At 43.2% G+C, this 18349-nt stretch overlaps 1 protein-coding gene across 1 annotated transcript in view; it reads right to left on the bottom strand.

The window, feature by feature from the left end:
- Window positions 1–1300: 1300 nt before the first annotated feature.
- The window catches only part of itga1 (integrin, alpha 1), a 112499-nt gene continuing 95450 nt past the window's right edge, over window positions 1301–18349 (bottom strand). Inside the window, exons 19-30 of the mRNA XM_088355735.1 lie at window positions 18143–18219; window positions 17941–18067; window positions 16178–16255; window positions 16029–16105; window positions 15870–15959; window positions 14161–14263; window positions 12628–12744; window positions 9677–9775; window positions 9492–9596; window positions 4955–5050; window positions 4773–4886; window positions 1301–2272 (exon numbers count right to left, since the gene is read on the bottom strand). Of these exons, the coding sequence (XP_088211861.1) occupies window positions 2216–2272; window positions 4773–4886; window positions 4955–5050; window positions 9492–9596; window positions 9677–9775; window positions 12628–12744; window positions 14161–14263; window positions 15870–15959; window positions 16029–16105; window positions 16178–16255; window positions 17941–18067; window positions 18143–18219 (1140 nt within the window). The 3' untranslated portion in view covers window positions 1301–2215. The remainder of the gene's footprint in view (window positions 2273–4772; window positions 4887–4954; window positions 5051–9491; window positions 9597–9676; window positions 9776–12627; window positions 12745–14160; window positions 14264–15869; window positions 15960–16028; window positions 16106–16177; window positions 16256–17940; window positions 18068–18142; window positions 18220–18349) is intronic.

Genomic DNA, 18349 nt, shown 5'->3' with positions numbered 1-18349 from the left:
AAAAATAAGACCTTCTGGAGGAAAGTTCTGTGGTCAGACGAAACAAAAATCGAGCTTTTTGGCCACAATGCCTAGCAATATGTTTGTAAGAGAAAAGGTGAGGCCTTTAACCCCAAGAACACCATGCCTACCGTCAAGCACGGTGGTGGTAGTATCATGCTGTGGGGCTGTTTTGCTGCCAATAGAAATGGTGCTTTACAGAGAGTAAATGGGACAATGAAGAAGGAGGATTACCTCCAAATTCTTCAAGATAACCTAAAGTCATCAGCCCAAGGATTGGGTCTTGGGCACAGTTGACAATAACCCCAAACACACATCAAAAATGGTAATGGAATGTCTAAATCAGGCTAGAATTAAGGTTTTAGAATGGCCTTTCCAAAGCCCTGACTTAAACCCCATTGAGAACGTGTGCACAATGCTGAAGAAACAAGTCCACGTCATGAAGATATCAAATTTAACATCAGAGTTGTAGAAATACCTGGAAACTCACAAGTTCTTCATAAGTGTATGGAAACTTTTGACCACAACTTCATATATATATATTTTTTTCCATTTCTCCTAAAAAATAAATCTACATTTTATATTTACATCAATCCATAATAAATCTCTTTGTCGTGTATGTGTATTACGTGTTATTATATATGTAATACTACCTGAGCACAAAAATGTGTTAAGGCTTGTGGGCGACATCTTTTAAATGATGTGAACGATCACACAAAATATATATTTACATACCGAAGCTTGATATTGTGATGTTTACAGTACTATTGTTGTGGGGTTAAACAAAAAGCCAAACGATTAAAAAAAAAAACTATAAATATATATATATTTTTTTCTAAAATAATACAAACAAAACAGTAAGGGAAGAAATGTGCTGTGATGCTAGCATGCTAGCAAAGAAATGTAAATGGTAAATGATCTGTATTTATATAGCGCTTTTCAAGTCCTCCTGAATCGCTTTACAATGTGCTTCACACTTGCTCATTAACACATCAATTTTCGAAATAAAACAGAAAAGGTGGAGGGCGATTGTAGTACCCCAAGCTGAGGCAATTTGACGATTTATCTGTCATTTCTTTGGCGTGGATTCATCCGATCTATTTATCGAAATGTACTTACTTTACTTGTAATCTGATTAAAAAATATCTAATTGGAAATATTTCAAGTACTGTCTTTCTTAATGTACATTTTCACACTTTACTTTAATAAAAAAATATTTAAAAAAATAATTATTACCAATTTGAAACTAATGAGGTTGGACATATTTCCGCTTAAAAAAAAAAATGTAAATCTCAAAATTTGGAGAATCTTAAAGAAAAATGGCCGACATCCTGTTCAAGTTTTAGTCCTTGAACCTTTTTGGGACGTTTTTACTCCAATGACTGATACTTTATAGGTTTTTAAGAAATTGGTAAATTGATTACTTTATTTGTTAATCAATTAATTGAATACTTATATCCAAGGTATCCAACATGGTGTCTGCAAGCACCAAGTAGCCCCCTAAGACCCTCTTTGTCGCTTAGTGGACTGGTTCTGAAAATATATCATTGGTCATTGAGATTTTCTAGTAAAATTTGATTCCTGGTCTATACAATTGCTATATAGTAGTAACTATTTAGTGGGAGTTTGTCATTGCTAATGCTTGCGTCAAGCTAAAATGGTTGCCTTTTTTCTATAATTTCACATTTTTGTGCTTTCTGTAAATACAAACTCCACACGGGGAGGCTGCGGTAGCTGGACTTGAACCCTGAACCTTTGTACTGTGGGGCGTTGCGCTATACACACACCCAGCTGCCGTGTCTTAGATGTTGAATCTTAAAAGATATTTTGAGTGTTTTATCGATAAATGTGATGCCTGGTGTATGGCAATTTGTCAAAAAGTTCTTGGGCGGGGCAAAGCTTTTGCGAGGGGGGAGTGGTTGGAGAGCGCCCGCCTGATTAATGCAGAATTCCGTCTTCCACGATTCCTGCCTCCTCGCCTATTTCGAGTATAAAAAGTCTGTACAGTACACGTTTTAGTGACGTAGCCATTTTGGATGTTCATAGCAAAATAAGAAAGTGCTTTTTTTTCCAACTGAAGTGCATACCAGTCCAAAATCCAAACGCTGCCCGTTGTCAGTGATGGGCTCCTTTGAAACGTACTCGGTTGTACTCCAAGGTAGTTGTGTGTCGTTACACTTCGAGCCATTTTTTTCACCGTCTTTTGTTTTTTTTTTCAATCCATCATTTCCTCCTTGGAGTACTCTCGGGATTTTCTTTTAAAGAAACCCATCTGCGGAGAAAAGAAAACAAAGGTTGGCGGCTGGAAATTGAAAAAGGGGTTGTGGGAAATTGAGAAAAGATGCTGAGTGATGAAAAAAAACTTCAAATATGGGTCTGTGATCCTCTTTTGAATGTTTTTTTTTGCAGTGGTGCGATTCTAAGCTTGTCACGACCGGTACAACCAGTGGACCCAAATGCGTAACGTTTCACACAATGGTTTATTGAGGGATCACGGAAGTCAGGGCGAGAGGAAAAAGACCGCGATCTGGTGCTCGCTGGGCAGGAGGAGCGGGAAGCCCTCGCGAACGAAGCGCGGTCGGGGATCGGAAGCAAGTCGGGCAGCCGGGACGGGAGAACGGAGCGTGGTCGGAAATCTGAACAAGTCAGGTCGCCGGAGACGATCGGTAAGCCAGGGACAGGGGATCGATACGGGAAACAGGGGACGGGATCGAGCAGGATACAGGAACAGGTCGGGAACAGAAAGGGAGTCAAAAATGCTTGCCTTGCATGTGCGGGGGTTCGCTGACGGACTGACAAAGAGTGAACGAGAATGACGTGCTTAAATATCAGGATGACTAATTAGGGAATGAATGGGGCTGAAAGGGTGAGCGCAGGGTGAGGGTAATTGACAAAGCATGACGAAGCTAGGAGGGTCAAATTGCTTTTCGGGGTTTTAAAGGGACAGTGTGTAATATTAAATGCCCCCTAATAATACAAAAAAATGTTCATTCAGTAAATACTTGAATACTAAGGAACATAAACTATCATACCAATCTTATTTTTTTAATTAAAAGATCATAGGTCGAGAAATTTGCACTAGCCCTCACTCGCACCAGACAACACGGTGCCATCTAGTGGTCAAATATTACCCACAGGTGCTTTAATGTGCCTATTTATGCAGATTTAAAGGATCATTTTTCACATTTTATCCGCAGTATATTCTAATATGTGTGTTACAGATTTTTTTTTTTAATTAGCTATTTTTCCCCAACACTTAGATACTTATTTTGATTAGTCCTTAAACTAATATTTGCTATTGTTTAAAGTGAAATTTCTAGTCATTTGACAAATGTAAAAATAATAAAAAGGCAGTGTAATTTTTTTTAAAAACTCAAGACAAGATTAGATAATTTTGCTCATTTTACGGATTATTTTTCAGGTTTTATATTGGTATTTGTGGAGGGTGGAAAAGAGTAATATCAGAAGTAAAATATAAGATAAGAAAAATATAGCTTGAAAGTAGAAAATGATCCTTTAAATATATGCCCGCGAGACAATGCTAAGGGAAGCACACGAGAAAAACGAGCTGCCAGTTGAAATATGTCCACTTGATGTTGCCAAAGCCAGTTGCCTCTCACAAAGACGCTGTAGTTGTATTTCTTTCCCTCTCTCTTCCTCCCTCTTTCTCTCGCTCTCTATATCTCTCTCTTTCACTCTCTCTGTCTCTCTTTTTCTCTACCTTTTTTCCTCTTTGTCTCTTTTTCTCTGTGTCTTTTTACCCTCTTTTGCCCCCTCTTTCTTTTTTCCTTTTCTCTCTTTTTTTATCTCTTTCTCTTCCTCTCTTACTTTAACCTTCTCTCTTTCTACCCTTCTCTCTTTCTCTCCTTCTCTCTATCAATTTCTCTTTGGATTTCTTTCTTTCTCTCCCTTTCTTACCCCCTCTCTCACTATTTCTCTTTTCATCTATTTTTTTGCTCACGTTCTCTCTCTCTCTCTCTCTTTCTTTCTCCATTTTTCTCTTTCCCACACTCTCTCTTTTTCTCTCCCTTTCTTTCTCTTATTTATTTCCCTCTCTCTCTATTTCTCCCTCTTTCTCTCGCTCTCTATATCTCTCTATTTCACTCTCTCTGTCTCTCTTTGTCTCTACCTTTTTTCCTCTTTGTCTCTTTTTCTCTCTGTGTCTTTTTACCTTCTTTTGCTCCCTCTTCCTTTTTTTCTTTTCTCTCTTTTTTCTCTCTTTCTCTCTCTCCCTCTTACTTTACCTTTCTCTCTTTCTACCCTTCTCTCTTTCTCTCCTTTTTCTCCCCTTCTCTCTATCAATTTCTCTTTGGATTTCTTTCTTTCTCTCCCTTTCTTTTCATCTCTTTTGTTGCTCACGTTCTCTCTCTCTCTCTCTCTTTCTCTTTCTCTCTCCATTTCTCTCTTTCCCACACTCTCTCTTTTTCTCTCCCTTTCTTTCTCTTATTTCTTTCTCTTTTTTTCTTTCTCCTCAATCTACTAGAATCTTTGTGCTATGGTGTGGCCCCCGGGTTAAAATGAGTTCGACACCCCTGCCTTAAACAATATAGAGATTGACTTGCTCGGGTGCTGGTGTTCCTCACATGACGTCACAGCTCAGGAAGTCAAAGGCAAAACATGCTGTCCTCGAAATGTATAATCACGGAAAAATATTGGAATAAACCGATGGAATTTGTGGATTTAATACCCAAAAAAAAACATGTACTATTTCCTTACATTTTGCATGTTTAAGAATTCGGGAATACCTTTAAGGAAATCTTTAAATCCCTTACCTTCCATAAAGCGAAGATGACCAACGCTAATATAAGGAGACCTATGAGGACGCTGACGATGATGATCCAGATCGGAATCCCGCCTAAGCTCTCCTTGGAGACTTGAATCTTCACCTATCGGGGGCGCCATAACAAGTCACGGACCATTTGATAGTCGACACATAGCGGAAATGCTAACTTACCGTCCTGCTGCTATCAGCGGAGCTCAGCACGAACAGTTCCGTGTTTCGACTCCCCAGGGTGGCGTTCACTAACATGTGCAGGCTGGAAAAGTCGGCCTGGAAGTCCCCAAAAATTTTAGAGTTTTAGAGTAGACCCCCGGGTTCTTAGTTTACCACATTTTTGCGCTACATTGAGGAATACAATATTTGAGATGCAAAATCATTATAACCATTAAGTCCAGTTGAGGATTTAGTGCACATGTGTCAAACTCATGGCCCGCGGGCCACGTCCGGCCCGCCGTGTAATCATATCCGGCCCGCAAGTGTCATGTCCTGCTTGTCGGTCTGACTCCCTTGCTCTCCTGTCCGACTCCTGCTTACCTGTCTGACTCCCCGCCGATCGCCAGTCCGACCCCCCCCTGCCGAGCGCCAGTCCGACTCGTCCGACGCCGACCGCCAGCCCGACTCGTCCGACGACGACGGCACCTGCCTCTCCCCGTTCCTGCGTTTTCGGAGGAGGGAGCGGGGTTGCCCTTATCAGGAGCGTCGACCCATTCCGGGGTGCGAGGTATTTATTTTCTTTTGGGACCTCAGGAGCTGTCCCTTAAAGGGGGGGCTTTGTCATGTCCTGCATGGTCGCCATGACACCCAGCTGGTCCCGCCCCTTGACAACGGCTGACACAGATTGACTTAATTGCGTGTGGGATTCTTAAGGGCTTGTTTTGGGACTGCCGGTTGCGAGACCATTGCTCTGTTTTGCATGACTTGAGGAAACCTGTTCTAGCCCGTTCTGAGTGCAGCCTGTTTTTGTGAGTAGTATCTAGTTTGAATTTCTGATTGCCTGTAAGCCTGTGTTTGTTTTGTCTTTGGTCCCTGCGTGTTGGACAACTTTTATTTTCTAAATAAAAGTAACTGATCGTTACGCAAATGAGTTCACACTTCCTGCCTCCCGGTACGGTCCGGTCCCTGACACCAAGACCATTTTCTCATCCCGTCTCATCCCTGGACATCATATTCTGACGTTTTAGTCACTATACCTATTCGTTCATATATGACGTATGCTATACTATATACCAGGGGTCGGGAACCTATGGCTCGTGAGCCATACATGGCTCTTTCTATGAGTATCTATGGCTCAGAGACAAATTCAATTGCATGCAAATTTTCTCCATCTCGTTCAAAACTTGAGCCTTTAATCCTGTTCAGATACACGCAAAGCCTAACCAAAATTGAATTGCAAAGCAGTACTTTTCAGAATTTAAAGTCAAGGTGTCTGTTAAAGTTAAAACTTATATAAACTCTATGTTGGCAAAATTACTCAAATAAAAACAAGCATTAAGGTAAATAAAATTCCCAAGCGGGAGAGCACTGTCGGGTAGCCCATCCGGGCCAGGACCTCGGCAGCACTGACTCCTCCCGTGTGAGAAGCTAATTTTATTCACACAGGAAAAATACACCGGAAATGCGACTTCAAAATAAAAGAGACTGATAAACGTACAAGAGATGCAATTAGACTGATTATTGAAACGTTACTTCATGTGTGTGTGTGTGTGTGTGAAAGATTGTTTTTATATTTAGGAATATAAAAGCAAGTTATATTCACACAGTGAATTCTGAGAAATATTACAACCAAAACAACCAACCTATCAGTGTCACACAAAAAAAACTCATTTTGGCTGTACAACGCTAAACAATCCTTTATATAAAAGCTCACTATATAATCTGTGTTCAGTGTTCAGATACTTTTTGATGAATCCACGGAACAAATTGTAAATAAGCCAAAACACCGGAAGAAAACTTAGTTATTTGATTGGGTGAGTGGGAGGGATGGGTGGAGCTATGCAAAACGTGCAAGCACTCCCTCCCATCTCTCACCCTACTCCGTCTGCGCCAAAGGTAAGCGCATCAGGCTCCCTGTTCTCAGAATGTTGTGACGTTTTTACAAAATAATTTGTGTAGCATTGTCATATTTCTACTTTTGACAGGAGATATATTAAGGAGAGCAAAATCTTTTGGGATATTTAAGTTTTTTTTTTTTAATATATACATTGACATAGGAGCAAAGGAATTTGAATGTTATTTTAATGTTAAGTTGTTTAGTTCTAAGTTGTATAATGTAACAAGATTTTTTTATTTACAGCAAAATAATAAATACTGTATAAGTGATTCAAGGTTTGAATATAATATTCTTGTCTGTTTTTATTCATATTTATGTTCCAAAAACCTTCAGTTTAAGTGTGTTCAATAAATGTTCATCCTGGTTGGCCCGCGACCTTAAGTGTGTTTTCAGCTTTAAGCTTCAGGTTATTATAGAAATATAATGAAGCACACGGGTGATTACTCTTGCTAAGGAATATAGCCGTAACCAATCGACAATCAGGACTATTGTCATGATTACCCAAGTGGAGCCACCTGGGGTAATCATGTGGCGCGCTGGAATGTGCTTCCTGATTGGTTAATGCTCCCTTTTTAAACGCGTTACCCGGAGAACTCTTGGTCGGAGGATTACTTCTGTACCCCGTAAGACTCTCCCGATTACATGTGCCTTCTTGTTTACCTGATTCTGCCTGCCTGCCTTCGATCCGACCTGCCTCCGATTCGACCTGCTTTTGTCCCACGCTACGATCTTCTCTTCAGTCCCGGTAAACTCGACCTGCCTTCGTCCCACGCTACGATTGATCACGTCTCCCGCTAACCCTTACGCTTCCCCAAATAAAGAACTGTACGAATGCTCTGGGGTCTCCTGCTCTGTTCTGGTCCTCCTGACAGAATCCTCCGACCAGAATGGACCCCGCGTTCGTACATTTGCCCCCTGACCACTATGAAAGCCTGAATCAGCAGCGCAATTCCCCTTCAGAATGTGCAGTTCGGCAAGTCCTTTCCGACGTGGCAAAATTGGCTAAGGCACCTCCGGCCGTATGACTGCGCAATGACTCCCATGCCTGCCTGTTCGACTCCCATGCCTGCCTGTTCGACTCCCATGCCTGCCTGTTCGACTCCCATGCCTGCCTGTTCGACTCCCATGCCTGCCTGTTCGACTCCCATGCCTGCCTGTTCGACTCCCATGCCTGCCTGTTCGACTCCCATGCCTGCCTGTTCGACTCCCATGCCTGCCTGTTCGACTCCGACTCCGCTGCCTGCCCGCCCTGAGTCCGACTCTTCTGAATCTGCCCGCCCTGAGTCCGACTCTTCTGAATCCGCCCGCCCTGAGTCCGACTCTTCTGAATCCGCCCGCCCTGAGTCTGACTCTTCTGAATCCGCCCGCCCTGAGTCCGACTCTTCTGAATCCGACCCCCCTGAGTCAGACTCTTCTGAATCCGACCCCCCTGAGTCCGACTCTTCTGAGTTGACTCTCCTGATTTTCCTGTGTTACCCTGTGACGTGCCGTGGGTTTATTTTTTTTTTTTCCTGGGGAACTTCTGGAGCCGTTCCTTGAGGGGGGGGTTCTGTCATGATTACCCAAGTGGAGCCACCTGGGGTAATCATGTGGCGCGCTGTAATATGCTTCCTGATTGGTTAATGCTCCCTTTTTAAACGCGTTACGCGGAGAACTCTTGGTCGGAGGATTACTTCTGTACCCCGTAAGACTCTCCCGATTACATGTGCCTTCTTGTTTACCTGATTCTGCCTGCCTGCCTTCGATCCGACCTGCCTCCGATTCGACCTGCTTTCGTCCCACGCTACGATCTTCTCTTCAGTCCTGGTAAACTCGACCTGCCTTCGTCCCACGCTACGATTGATCACGTCTCCCGCTAACCCTTACGCTTCCCCAAATAAAGAACTGTACGAACGCTCTGGGGTCTCCTGCTCTGTTCTGGTCCTCCTGACAACTATTATTCAAAATTAGGAGGTGATTAAAGCAAGGAAGTCTTCTAAAGGCGTGACAATGCACACAAAATTAGAATCCATTAACTCCGCCCTCCTCTGCATCCACCCACTAACTCCACTGAACCGACTCAAGTTACGTTACACCAAATTTTTCCTTTAGATATATACGTTTTCAATAATGTTATTTAACCATATACACGTATATTCTATACACTATTTTATTATTCTGTGTTTTTATCTGGGCTACCAGGATTTCGAAAGGCATTATGTCATGGTTAGTGATGCGGGGCACCTGAGGCTGCCACGGACCCTGATTGGCTGTTTGACTCTTTTTAAACTCCCGTCTTCTTGAAAGCACTCGTCAGATCGTCTGCAAACCTATGCTCCCCGCTAGGCAAGCTTCTGTGACTCCCCGACTCTATCCTGCCTTGTTTTGTGTCTGATTCCCGTTGCCGACCTCTTTTCTGGACCCGTTTATGTTTTTGCTGTCAACGACTATCTTCGCTCGACGCGGAAGTGGCACTTCCAGCTATCTGCTACCCTGTGACCGACGATCATCAGATCGTGGATGCAAGTCCTTTCTTCCTTCTAAATAAAACTGAGTAAAACAAACGCAATTGGGTCCCGTCTCCGTTCCTAGTCTGTGACACTTTGAGTAAATACCATCGGTTTTCTTTACCTTTTTTATACCAATTATAATTTTCATTTCCTGGAGGTAGTGAGGACCCACCTTGATGAAGGTGGGCTTCCACACCCTGAAGGTCACGTTGACTTGGCTGATCTTGGCTTCTGGGATCAAACATTTGAAGGAGGCACACGGGAGGTTATCGCAGTTCTGTAAGGTATGAGATGGAAAAAGTCACAGAGGAACAATTACAAAATAAACAGATGAACAAAAAAAACAGCGCCATCTACCAGTAAAAAGACACTGAGCGTTTCCTTGATGGGATTGGGTTTGAAAATGTCCGGATTAAGATGGAGTGGGTTGATCAAAGCTGCTGCATCACATTGCATCTGGAGAGGAGAGGGAAGCCCGTCAGGAAGGTGGATTTTCATATTACCTCATGAAGGCAAGGCAAGTTTATTTGTATTGCACAATTCATACACGAGGCAATTCAAAGTGCTTTACAGAAATGGCAGACAGTTTAAAAACACACAATAAAAGACATTGAAAATTTAAAATGTGTTTTTTAAAATGCATTAAAACCACAGATAAAACATAATAAAATCAATGAATTAAAATAAGCTAGTAGAGTTTGCCGAGAACCGGCTTCTTCGGCTCGGCTCACTAAAAGGAACCGGCTCTTCCGGGTCCTAAACGGCTCTTCAGGTTGTTTTTGCTTCTTTAATCCCAACATGACCAAATATTATGTAAAACTATGCACAAAATGACTTAAAAGAAGGGGGGAATAGAACAAAAAAGAAAAAAATACCAAAATGAAAAAGTAGTGAAAAGCTGGGAAAAAAAGAAACAAAAGGAAGAGGAAAAAAGAAGGAAAAATTTCGAAAAAAGCCAGAAAAAAAGAAAATAAAGAAACATAGGAAAAAAGTAAATGGAGAACAAAAAGAAAAAAGTAACAGCTCGGAAAAAATAAACACAATGAGACTTTTTTTTAAAAGAAATTAAAAAAAAAGTAGGAAAAAACACGGAAAAAAGAAGAAAAAGTTTGTGTTGCGTTCAAATAATTTCCAATTGTATCAAGTGAATCTTGTTGCCAACATTGTGCTTCCACCCAAAAATGTGACTAAGTACAGTTCTGTATCTTACAACCGACTAAGTAAGCCCCCAAAAATGTTAATATTATGCGACAAAATATATCAGGAAATAAAAAGAAATGGATATCTTGTGAAAGAATTGTAAGAACAGATGACGTTTGTAGGCCCTGCAACCTTTGCAATAGTACATGAGTCAATTCATTCAAAAGAGAAAAATAGGTAAAGTTTTGCACAGTTTTGGACATGTTTGATAATGAATTATCTTGCCACACTTGGGATTATGGTTGCTCACTGTTGTTTCAAGCGTTGCTCACCGACTTTGTGTGAACGCTCAGACCCCTGGAAAATTACAGGGAACATTGGTGCAGATAGAACCCTTTCAGTTGTATGCACAGTTAAACAGAGCTGTTTTCAGCCTGGACTTTGTCAGAGTAGACGCCTGTCTGACGTCATCCGGAAGACTATTCCAGAGTTTAACTGCATGGAACTGAAACGCAGCTTCACCCTGTTTAGTCCTGGCTCTGAGCACCAGCAGAAGGCCTGTCCCTGAGGTTCTCAGGGTCCGAGATGGTTCATATGGGACCGACATGTCACAGATGTACTTTGGTGCTAGACCATGAAGAGACTTTTACACCAGCAGAGCTGTTTTAAAGTCTATTCTCTGAGCGGCAGGAAGCCGGTGCAAAGACCTGAGCACAGGACTTCCGTAAATTCCGGACTATACGCCGCTACTTTTTCCCCAAACTTTCAACCCTGCGGCTTATTCGGTGATGCGGCCAATTTATGTCATTTTTCTAACGGCCGCCAGCGGCGCTCGAGTAAAAAAGGTAAGATTTAGTCGGGTGGAATATATGCGCCGAAGAAGACTGCAACTTCTTGGCTTGACTAGCGGCGAGAAATCTTTCACTAAAACTGGCCGCATGCGAAAGGCAACTTTTTCTTAAGTCTGCCAGTGGATCCTGACAGCGTTCTGCGTGACGGAGAGGAGGAATCAGGAGTGGATGAAAGTTACAGTGACGGCGCGAGTCTGGCTGCGGGAGCGTGGGACCACGTTTATATGACAAAGTTTCTTTCCGACACTGAGGAAGATGACTTTTATGGCTTCAGTTCTAAGGAGGAAGATGAGGACGGTTTACCGTGATTTTTACAAGTACAGTATGTTTTTTTAACAGACCCGTTTACTGTGTTGCGAGCGTGTTGCTAGCGTAATGCTACCATTAACTGCCCGGATAAAAGTTATATTATTATTATTAAAGCTTAAAAACTCTCTCGGTGTACTGTCTTTCTTTGAAAATATGCGTAACCATGTATAATATGTATTTGCAACTGTATATTTTTGTAATGTATTTATTTGTATTTATTTTGGACACTTATTCTGATATGATTGGACGGGCGAAATAAAAAGAAGGGGCGTAACAAACGCGGGCTGACGGGGAGTGGGAACCGGTAAAGGTGAGTGTTTGTGGACACGGCGGACAATAGTGGATATATATTTTTCCCACCCTTACCTTTGGAAATATACACTTTTTTCTTTGGATTACTTTCAACAGGACCCGGACTCTGCCGGTCTGCATCAAACCTTAAGTACCGGTATCATTTTCCGCTCATTTTGTTGCCTGTGATTTTTGGACTGTGTACTTTAATGAAGGAAATTCAGTTACAATCGCGGGACTTAAAGTCGGGTCTGGGTTAATTTTGTGTTTGTGCACATGCGGCTTGTATACAGGTGCGCTCTATAGACCGGAATTTACAGTAATATGGTCGTAGCGTTCTGGATGTTCTGCAGCTGTCTTACAGCTCGTTTAGAAAGTCATGGATAAGTTTCTCTAAGTCTGGTTTAGACAGTAAACCTTTGATTCTGGCAATGTTTTTGAGATGGTAAAAGGCTGATGATGTTATGGATTTAATGTGGCTGTTAAAGTTTAGGTCTGAGTCCATTATCACCCCGAGATTTCTAACCTGATTTTTAGCTTTTAAACTAAGTGATTCCAGATGACTAATGACACTTTCTCTGGGTTTTTGTGGGTCAAAGACAATGACTTCAGTCTTGTCTGAGTTTATTCGGAGAGAGAGTTGTTTTGCATCCACACAGTGATCTGTTGGAGGCAGTGACAGATTAAAGGGTGGGGATGAGGGTTGTGTTTACCCACCTTGGGGCTGGTGACCACGTGCGTCAAGTAGAGGAGGTAATTGTTGCGGGGCGACATCTCAGGGTAGGTCACCGTTAAGTCAAGGGGAGGGGTCACTGTATCACCTGCTTTCTCAACCTGAGGCACATGATGGAATATCGCATCAGAAATATCGATAGGCAAGCAAATATAGCCCGGCAACGCCAGGCTGATAGAAGATTAGATTCGACTGCTTGGTGTGATCAGGATAGGTGCTGCAGTGCCCAATTTGGCCGCTAGAGACCCCCAAAAAAGCAGACCACACAAAGCGGATGTTTTCATTCGTGTTGGTATCTATTGCCTAAAGTGCAAGTGTGTGCATTTTCACAAAAATTGGTTCAGGTATTTTGGAACCTTTAATTAACTTAAACACACAGACACAAATCAGTATTTATGAAGTAGATTGATCAGTGTTTTTAAACCTAGATAGACAGACAGACATCTAGATGGATAGATTGATAGTGGGACAGACAGACAGAGACAGACAGACAGTTATCTATATGGATAGATTGATGGTGGGACAGACAGACAGAGACAGACAGACAGTTATCGAGATGGATAGATAGATAGTGGGACAGACAGACAGACAGACAGTTATCTAGATGGATAGATAGATAGTGGGACAGACAGACAGACAGACAGCGACAGACAGTTATCTAGATGGATAGATAAATAGTGGGACAGACAGACAGAGACAGACAGTTATCTAGATGGATAGATAGATAGTGGGACAGACAGACAGAGGCAGACAGACGGTTATCTAGATGGATAGATAGATAGTGGGACAGACAGACAGACAGTTATTTAGATGGATAGATAGATAGTGGGACAGACAGACAGACAGACAGACAGACAGAGACAGACAGTTATCTAGATGAATAGATAAATAGTGGGACAGACAGAGACAGACAGTTATCTAGATGGATAGATAGATAGTGGGACAAACAGACAGAGGCAGACAGACAGTTATCTAGATGTATAGATAGATAGTGGGACAGACAGACAGACAGTTATCTAGATGGATAGATAGTGGGACAGACAGACAGACAGACAGTTATCTTGATAGGTAGATAGATAGTGGGACAGATAGACAGACGGACAGACAGACGGACAGACAGACCGAAACAGACAGTTATCTAGATGGATAGATAGATAGTGGGACAGACAGACAGTTATCTAGATAGATAGTGGGACACACAGACAGTTATCTAGATAGATAGTGGGACAGACAGACAGACAGACAGACGGACAGACATCTAGATATCCAGATAGATAGATCGACAGACAGACAGACATCTAGATATCCAGATAGACCGACCGACAGACAGACAGACAGACAGACAGACCGACCGACAGACAGACAGACAGACAGACAGACAGACAGGTAGGTAGTTGGTTGGGAAGATGGGTTGATGGATAAATACAAATGTAATCGTATTGTCATTTAATTAAATGTATTTCTTTTATGATATCATTAAAAGACAACATAATTTGAAAAAACTTCATCGGTCTTACTCTGTAACTGATGTTGACCTCCTCGCCGATTACCCGCGTATCATTGAAGACGCTGGCATACTGCTCGCCCTCTTTTACCACCACATGCTCGTCCACTGGACGCCTGTCAAAGAAGTCAGGCCAATTCCATTTTAGTTGCAGCCACCGATTAAATTGACAGTGTAAAAATTCACCACTAGAGGTCGTTGCAGCTTAAGATGGACCTGAAGTGGCTGCATTTGAAGAAGACACACTCGAGAAGTACCTAAGGATACCATCAATCCATCCATTATCTGCACCGCTTATCTTCAGTAGGGTCGTGGAGCCCATCCCAGCAATCATCGGGCAGTGGGCAGGGGACACCCTGAACTGGTTGCCAGCCAGTCGCAGGGCACACAGGGACCGACGATTCGCTCGCTCATTCACACCTAACCTGACATGCATGTTTTTAGAATGTGGGAGGAGTGCCCGGAGGAAACCGGGGGCAAGCACAGGGAGAACATGCAAACTCCACACTGGAAGGTTGGTAACTGGAATTTAACCCATGACCTCAGAACTGTGCCGCACACACGCCAATCACCACGCCGCTGTACTGCCCACCTAAGGATACCACTATGTAAATTTCGGAATCAGAGTCCAAAATTTTAATGAAGTCAAACAACGAGAGGATGTGAAAGCTGCCGTTAAACCCCGCAAGCTACAAAAAAGACGGATTAGGCTGAAGTTGGCTAAAAGGAGCTGAAATCTGGAGTTGGTCAGAGCAGGACAAAAAAGGCCAGTAAAAAGCAAACCAGAATTTATCAAGCATCAGCTAGCGATAGGCTGCATCCAAGTGGCTAACATGAATGCCTAGAGAGGGTAACAGTGGAAAAAAAGCACCAGATGCTGAAATCACGGGACTCGGCGACTCTCACTTGCATGACCGACGCAGAAAGACGGAGCATGTATTTACATGGAGCAGCTAGCAATAACAATTACTGGTGAGCAGGGTTGGGTAGGGTTACTTTAACTTGATTACTTTCAATTACTTTTGGATTACTCCAATTCCAAATATGCTAATAAAAGACAAAATAAACTAAATATGAATACAATTACTAAATTTTGTGCAGGCTTGGGAAGTAACGGAATACATGGAACGGCAAAAATGATGTTGGCAAGCTGTTTGGATTTATTTTCATTTTGTTTCTGTCACATTTTATGTGAGTTTTGCCGGAGATCAAAGAGATCAAAGCCAGGAGAGAAAGCTTACCACGTGTTGTGAGTCATCATTTAATTCATATTTAGTTTCTTTTGTCTTTTATTAGCATATTTGGTATTGGAGTCATCCAAAAGTCATTGAAAGTAATCAAGTTAAAGTAACCCTACCCAGCCCTGCTGGTGAGCCATAGCTTGCAGCTAAGTGGCACAAATGAGTGGCTAGAGAAGGAAAAAAGTGGGGGAGGCAGATATTTGAATCACGGACTCGGCTATGTTTGCTGGAATGGCCAGCTGTGGAAGGTGATTGACACTAAAGCATGAAGCACTAGAAGCTAACAATTACAATACCGCCGAGCCACAGCCGAGATGGGTGGCTAGAGAAGAAAACGGTGAAAAAAATCTGCAAATGACAAGACCCTTTGTTTGTTTTGCAACGATAGCCTGCAACCACTTAGAATGGGACTTTATTGTATATGTCTTTGCATAAAGTTTAAGGGCTGTAACCGTCAAAGGCAGCGTACACTTGTACTCACACAGTGAAGACGAGGCCGGCCTCGTACTTGACGGGTATGGAGATGAGCACCGTGTTGTCGTGGAGGCTGGAGACGAGTTCCTCGCTGTCACTGTGGGAAAGAATACACCCGATCACACTCATCCACCGCGACAGTTTCCCGGCAAAAACGCCACCTCACCTCGTGGCCGTCACGTTGATCTCGATGCTGTGATGGACGTGATTGGGATTCACCTCGAACTTGACTTTAAAATGTTCCTGAGGAAATCACGATGACGTCTTGAGACATAAAAGGTCGGATGAAAAAGGTTTCTGGTATTTGAGATGTACCTCCATGTTGCTGCCCAGGAAGGGGTACCCCACCGCGCATTCCACCTTGGTGTGATTTAGAGTGCAGTCTTTTTCCGGCTGAAAAAACACAAAGTCAATCTCATCTCATCTCATCTCATTAGCCGTACCGCTTATCCTCATTAGGGTCGCGGGGGGGGCTGGAGCCCATCCCAGCCATCTCCGGGCAGTGGGCAGGGGACACCCTGAACTGGTTGCCAGCCAATCGCAGGGCACACAGGACAGACAACTCATTCGCTCATTCACACCTATGGACAATTTGGACCGGCCAATTCACTTGAAATGCATGTTTTTGGAACGTGGGAGGAAACTGGAGAACCCGGAGGAAACCCACGCAAGCACGGGGACAACATGCAAACTCCGCACAAGAAGGTTGGTAGCTGGATTTGAACCCATGACCTCAGAACTGTGCTGCACACGCACTATCCACCGCGCCGCTGTGCTGCCCACCTAAGGATACCACGATGTAAATTTCGGAATCAGAATCCAAAATATTAATGAACATACAAACTCCGCACAGGAAGTCTGGAGCTGGATTTGAACCCACGACAGGTTCCCATGACATGAACTGTGCCGCACAAGCGCTAACCACTGCGCCGCCGTGCTGCCCACAAAGTTTGTTTTATTAATTCAGTGACATGAGGTATAAAAACGAATTCAGAAGCATTTTCCCTTAGTGTCAAAACGTCAAAATTTTCACGACCACAACAGCGAGAGGACCCACTCGCGTAACGCTTCTCACAGTTTTATTGGGAAGAAGGGAAAGGAGCGCGCACACGATCCGGAGATCGCTGGTCGCGGGGAGTAGGTTGGTCGGACGTGGGATGGCGGTGTCGGGAACGGAAAAAAACGAGTCAGTAGCCGTGATAGAAAAGCAAAAACGTGGTCGATATCAGAAAATGGGTCGTTATTCAGGACAGGAGAACAGACGTGGTCGAGATCAAACAGATCATAATGGGAGACAAACAGGAGCAAAAACACAGGGCAGGCGAAAAAGGGCTTGCCGTGTAAAAACGGCGATTCGCAGACGGACCGACCAAAGGGGACTGACAGGACAGAGTTTAAATACTGACAGGGAGCCAATCTGTCAACAAGATGCAGCTGGCGCCACACGGGCGGGGGCAATTGGGCGTACCTTGAGAGCCGTGACACACACGGGCGCGGCCAATTGGACGCCATGACAACTATGACCAAAAATATGTTCCAAAAAAAATAAATATATATACACACCGGTATATTCTAAAGGCTTTGGCGCAGCTTTGTGTATCCCGTGAGAACTAAAATATTTATGGTCACAAGTTTGGATAGAAAATTCTATGTACTGTAGCTCGTGAATATGACCACAAGAGGGAGTATGTCACCCGTGCATGGTGATGACGTCGAGCCAAAGTACCTTGGGTACGACCAGGTAATGGAAAAGAAGATCCGGAAAAGTACTTGGTAACTGTGGCGAGGCGAGCTGGAACCATGCAGTGGAAAAGCACTATTAGGGACTAGTTTGGTTCCGGTATCCACAGTATGAGTGTGTTGGTAAAGTACAGACTTCAAAGCCTGATTCTTTCTTAAAAAAGATAAACGAAAAGAGGGAAGACGTTTTGTGCACGTCCGCGCTCGCCATAACAACCCGAATCATGCGACCAGGTCGCCATAAACGTCGGGGGCTGAAAAATTCCAGCAAAGTTCACGCATAAGTTCAGTGTTTTTCCGCTAATACGTCGTACATGAACACAAACAATATCAGTCACCTCGACTTTGACATAGTTGACGTTATCTGTAAAGCTGAGGACCACTTTGGTGTTGTAGGCATTGTCTTTGCTGTTCCTCACACGGATGTTCACGTCCAGTTTGTCCTTCTTGGCGCGGATCACCAACCTGCGGGGGAAGGAGGAAGATTCTCATTTTTGTAACCACAAGGGGGCAGCAAAATGTTGCAAAATCCTGGCTTACCCTGACAAGCTGGGCTGGGCTTGGAGGGAGAGATCAGCAATGCATCGCTGGTCGCTCCCACAGTCCACCAAAGGAATCTAAAAATATAAAATAATAGAAATAGACAGAAAGCTTTTAGAGATATAAAAGTACAGCTGGAGATGATATTTTCCTAGCATTTTCCTATATGCTTTAGGGAGAACTGACCGTTTCATTGACACACCGTGT

The sequence above is a fragment of the Urocampus carinirostris genome, chromosome 16, assembly GCF_059441175.1.
Source record: "Urocampus carinirostris isolate Australia breed hairy pipefish chromosome 16, RoL_Ucar_1.0, whole genome shotgun sequence".
Lineage (NCBI taxonomy): Eukaryota > Metazoa > Chordata > Actinopteri > Syngnathiformes > Syngnathidae > Urocampus > Urocampus carinirostris.
This window is presented reverse-complemented; position numbering and strand designations above follow the sequence as displayed.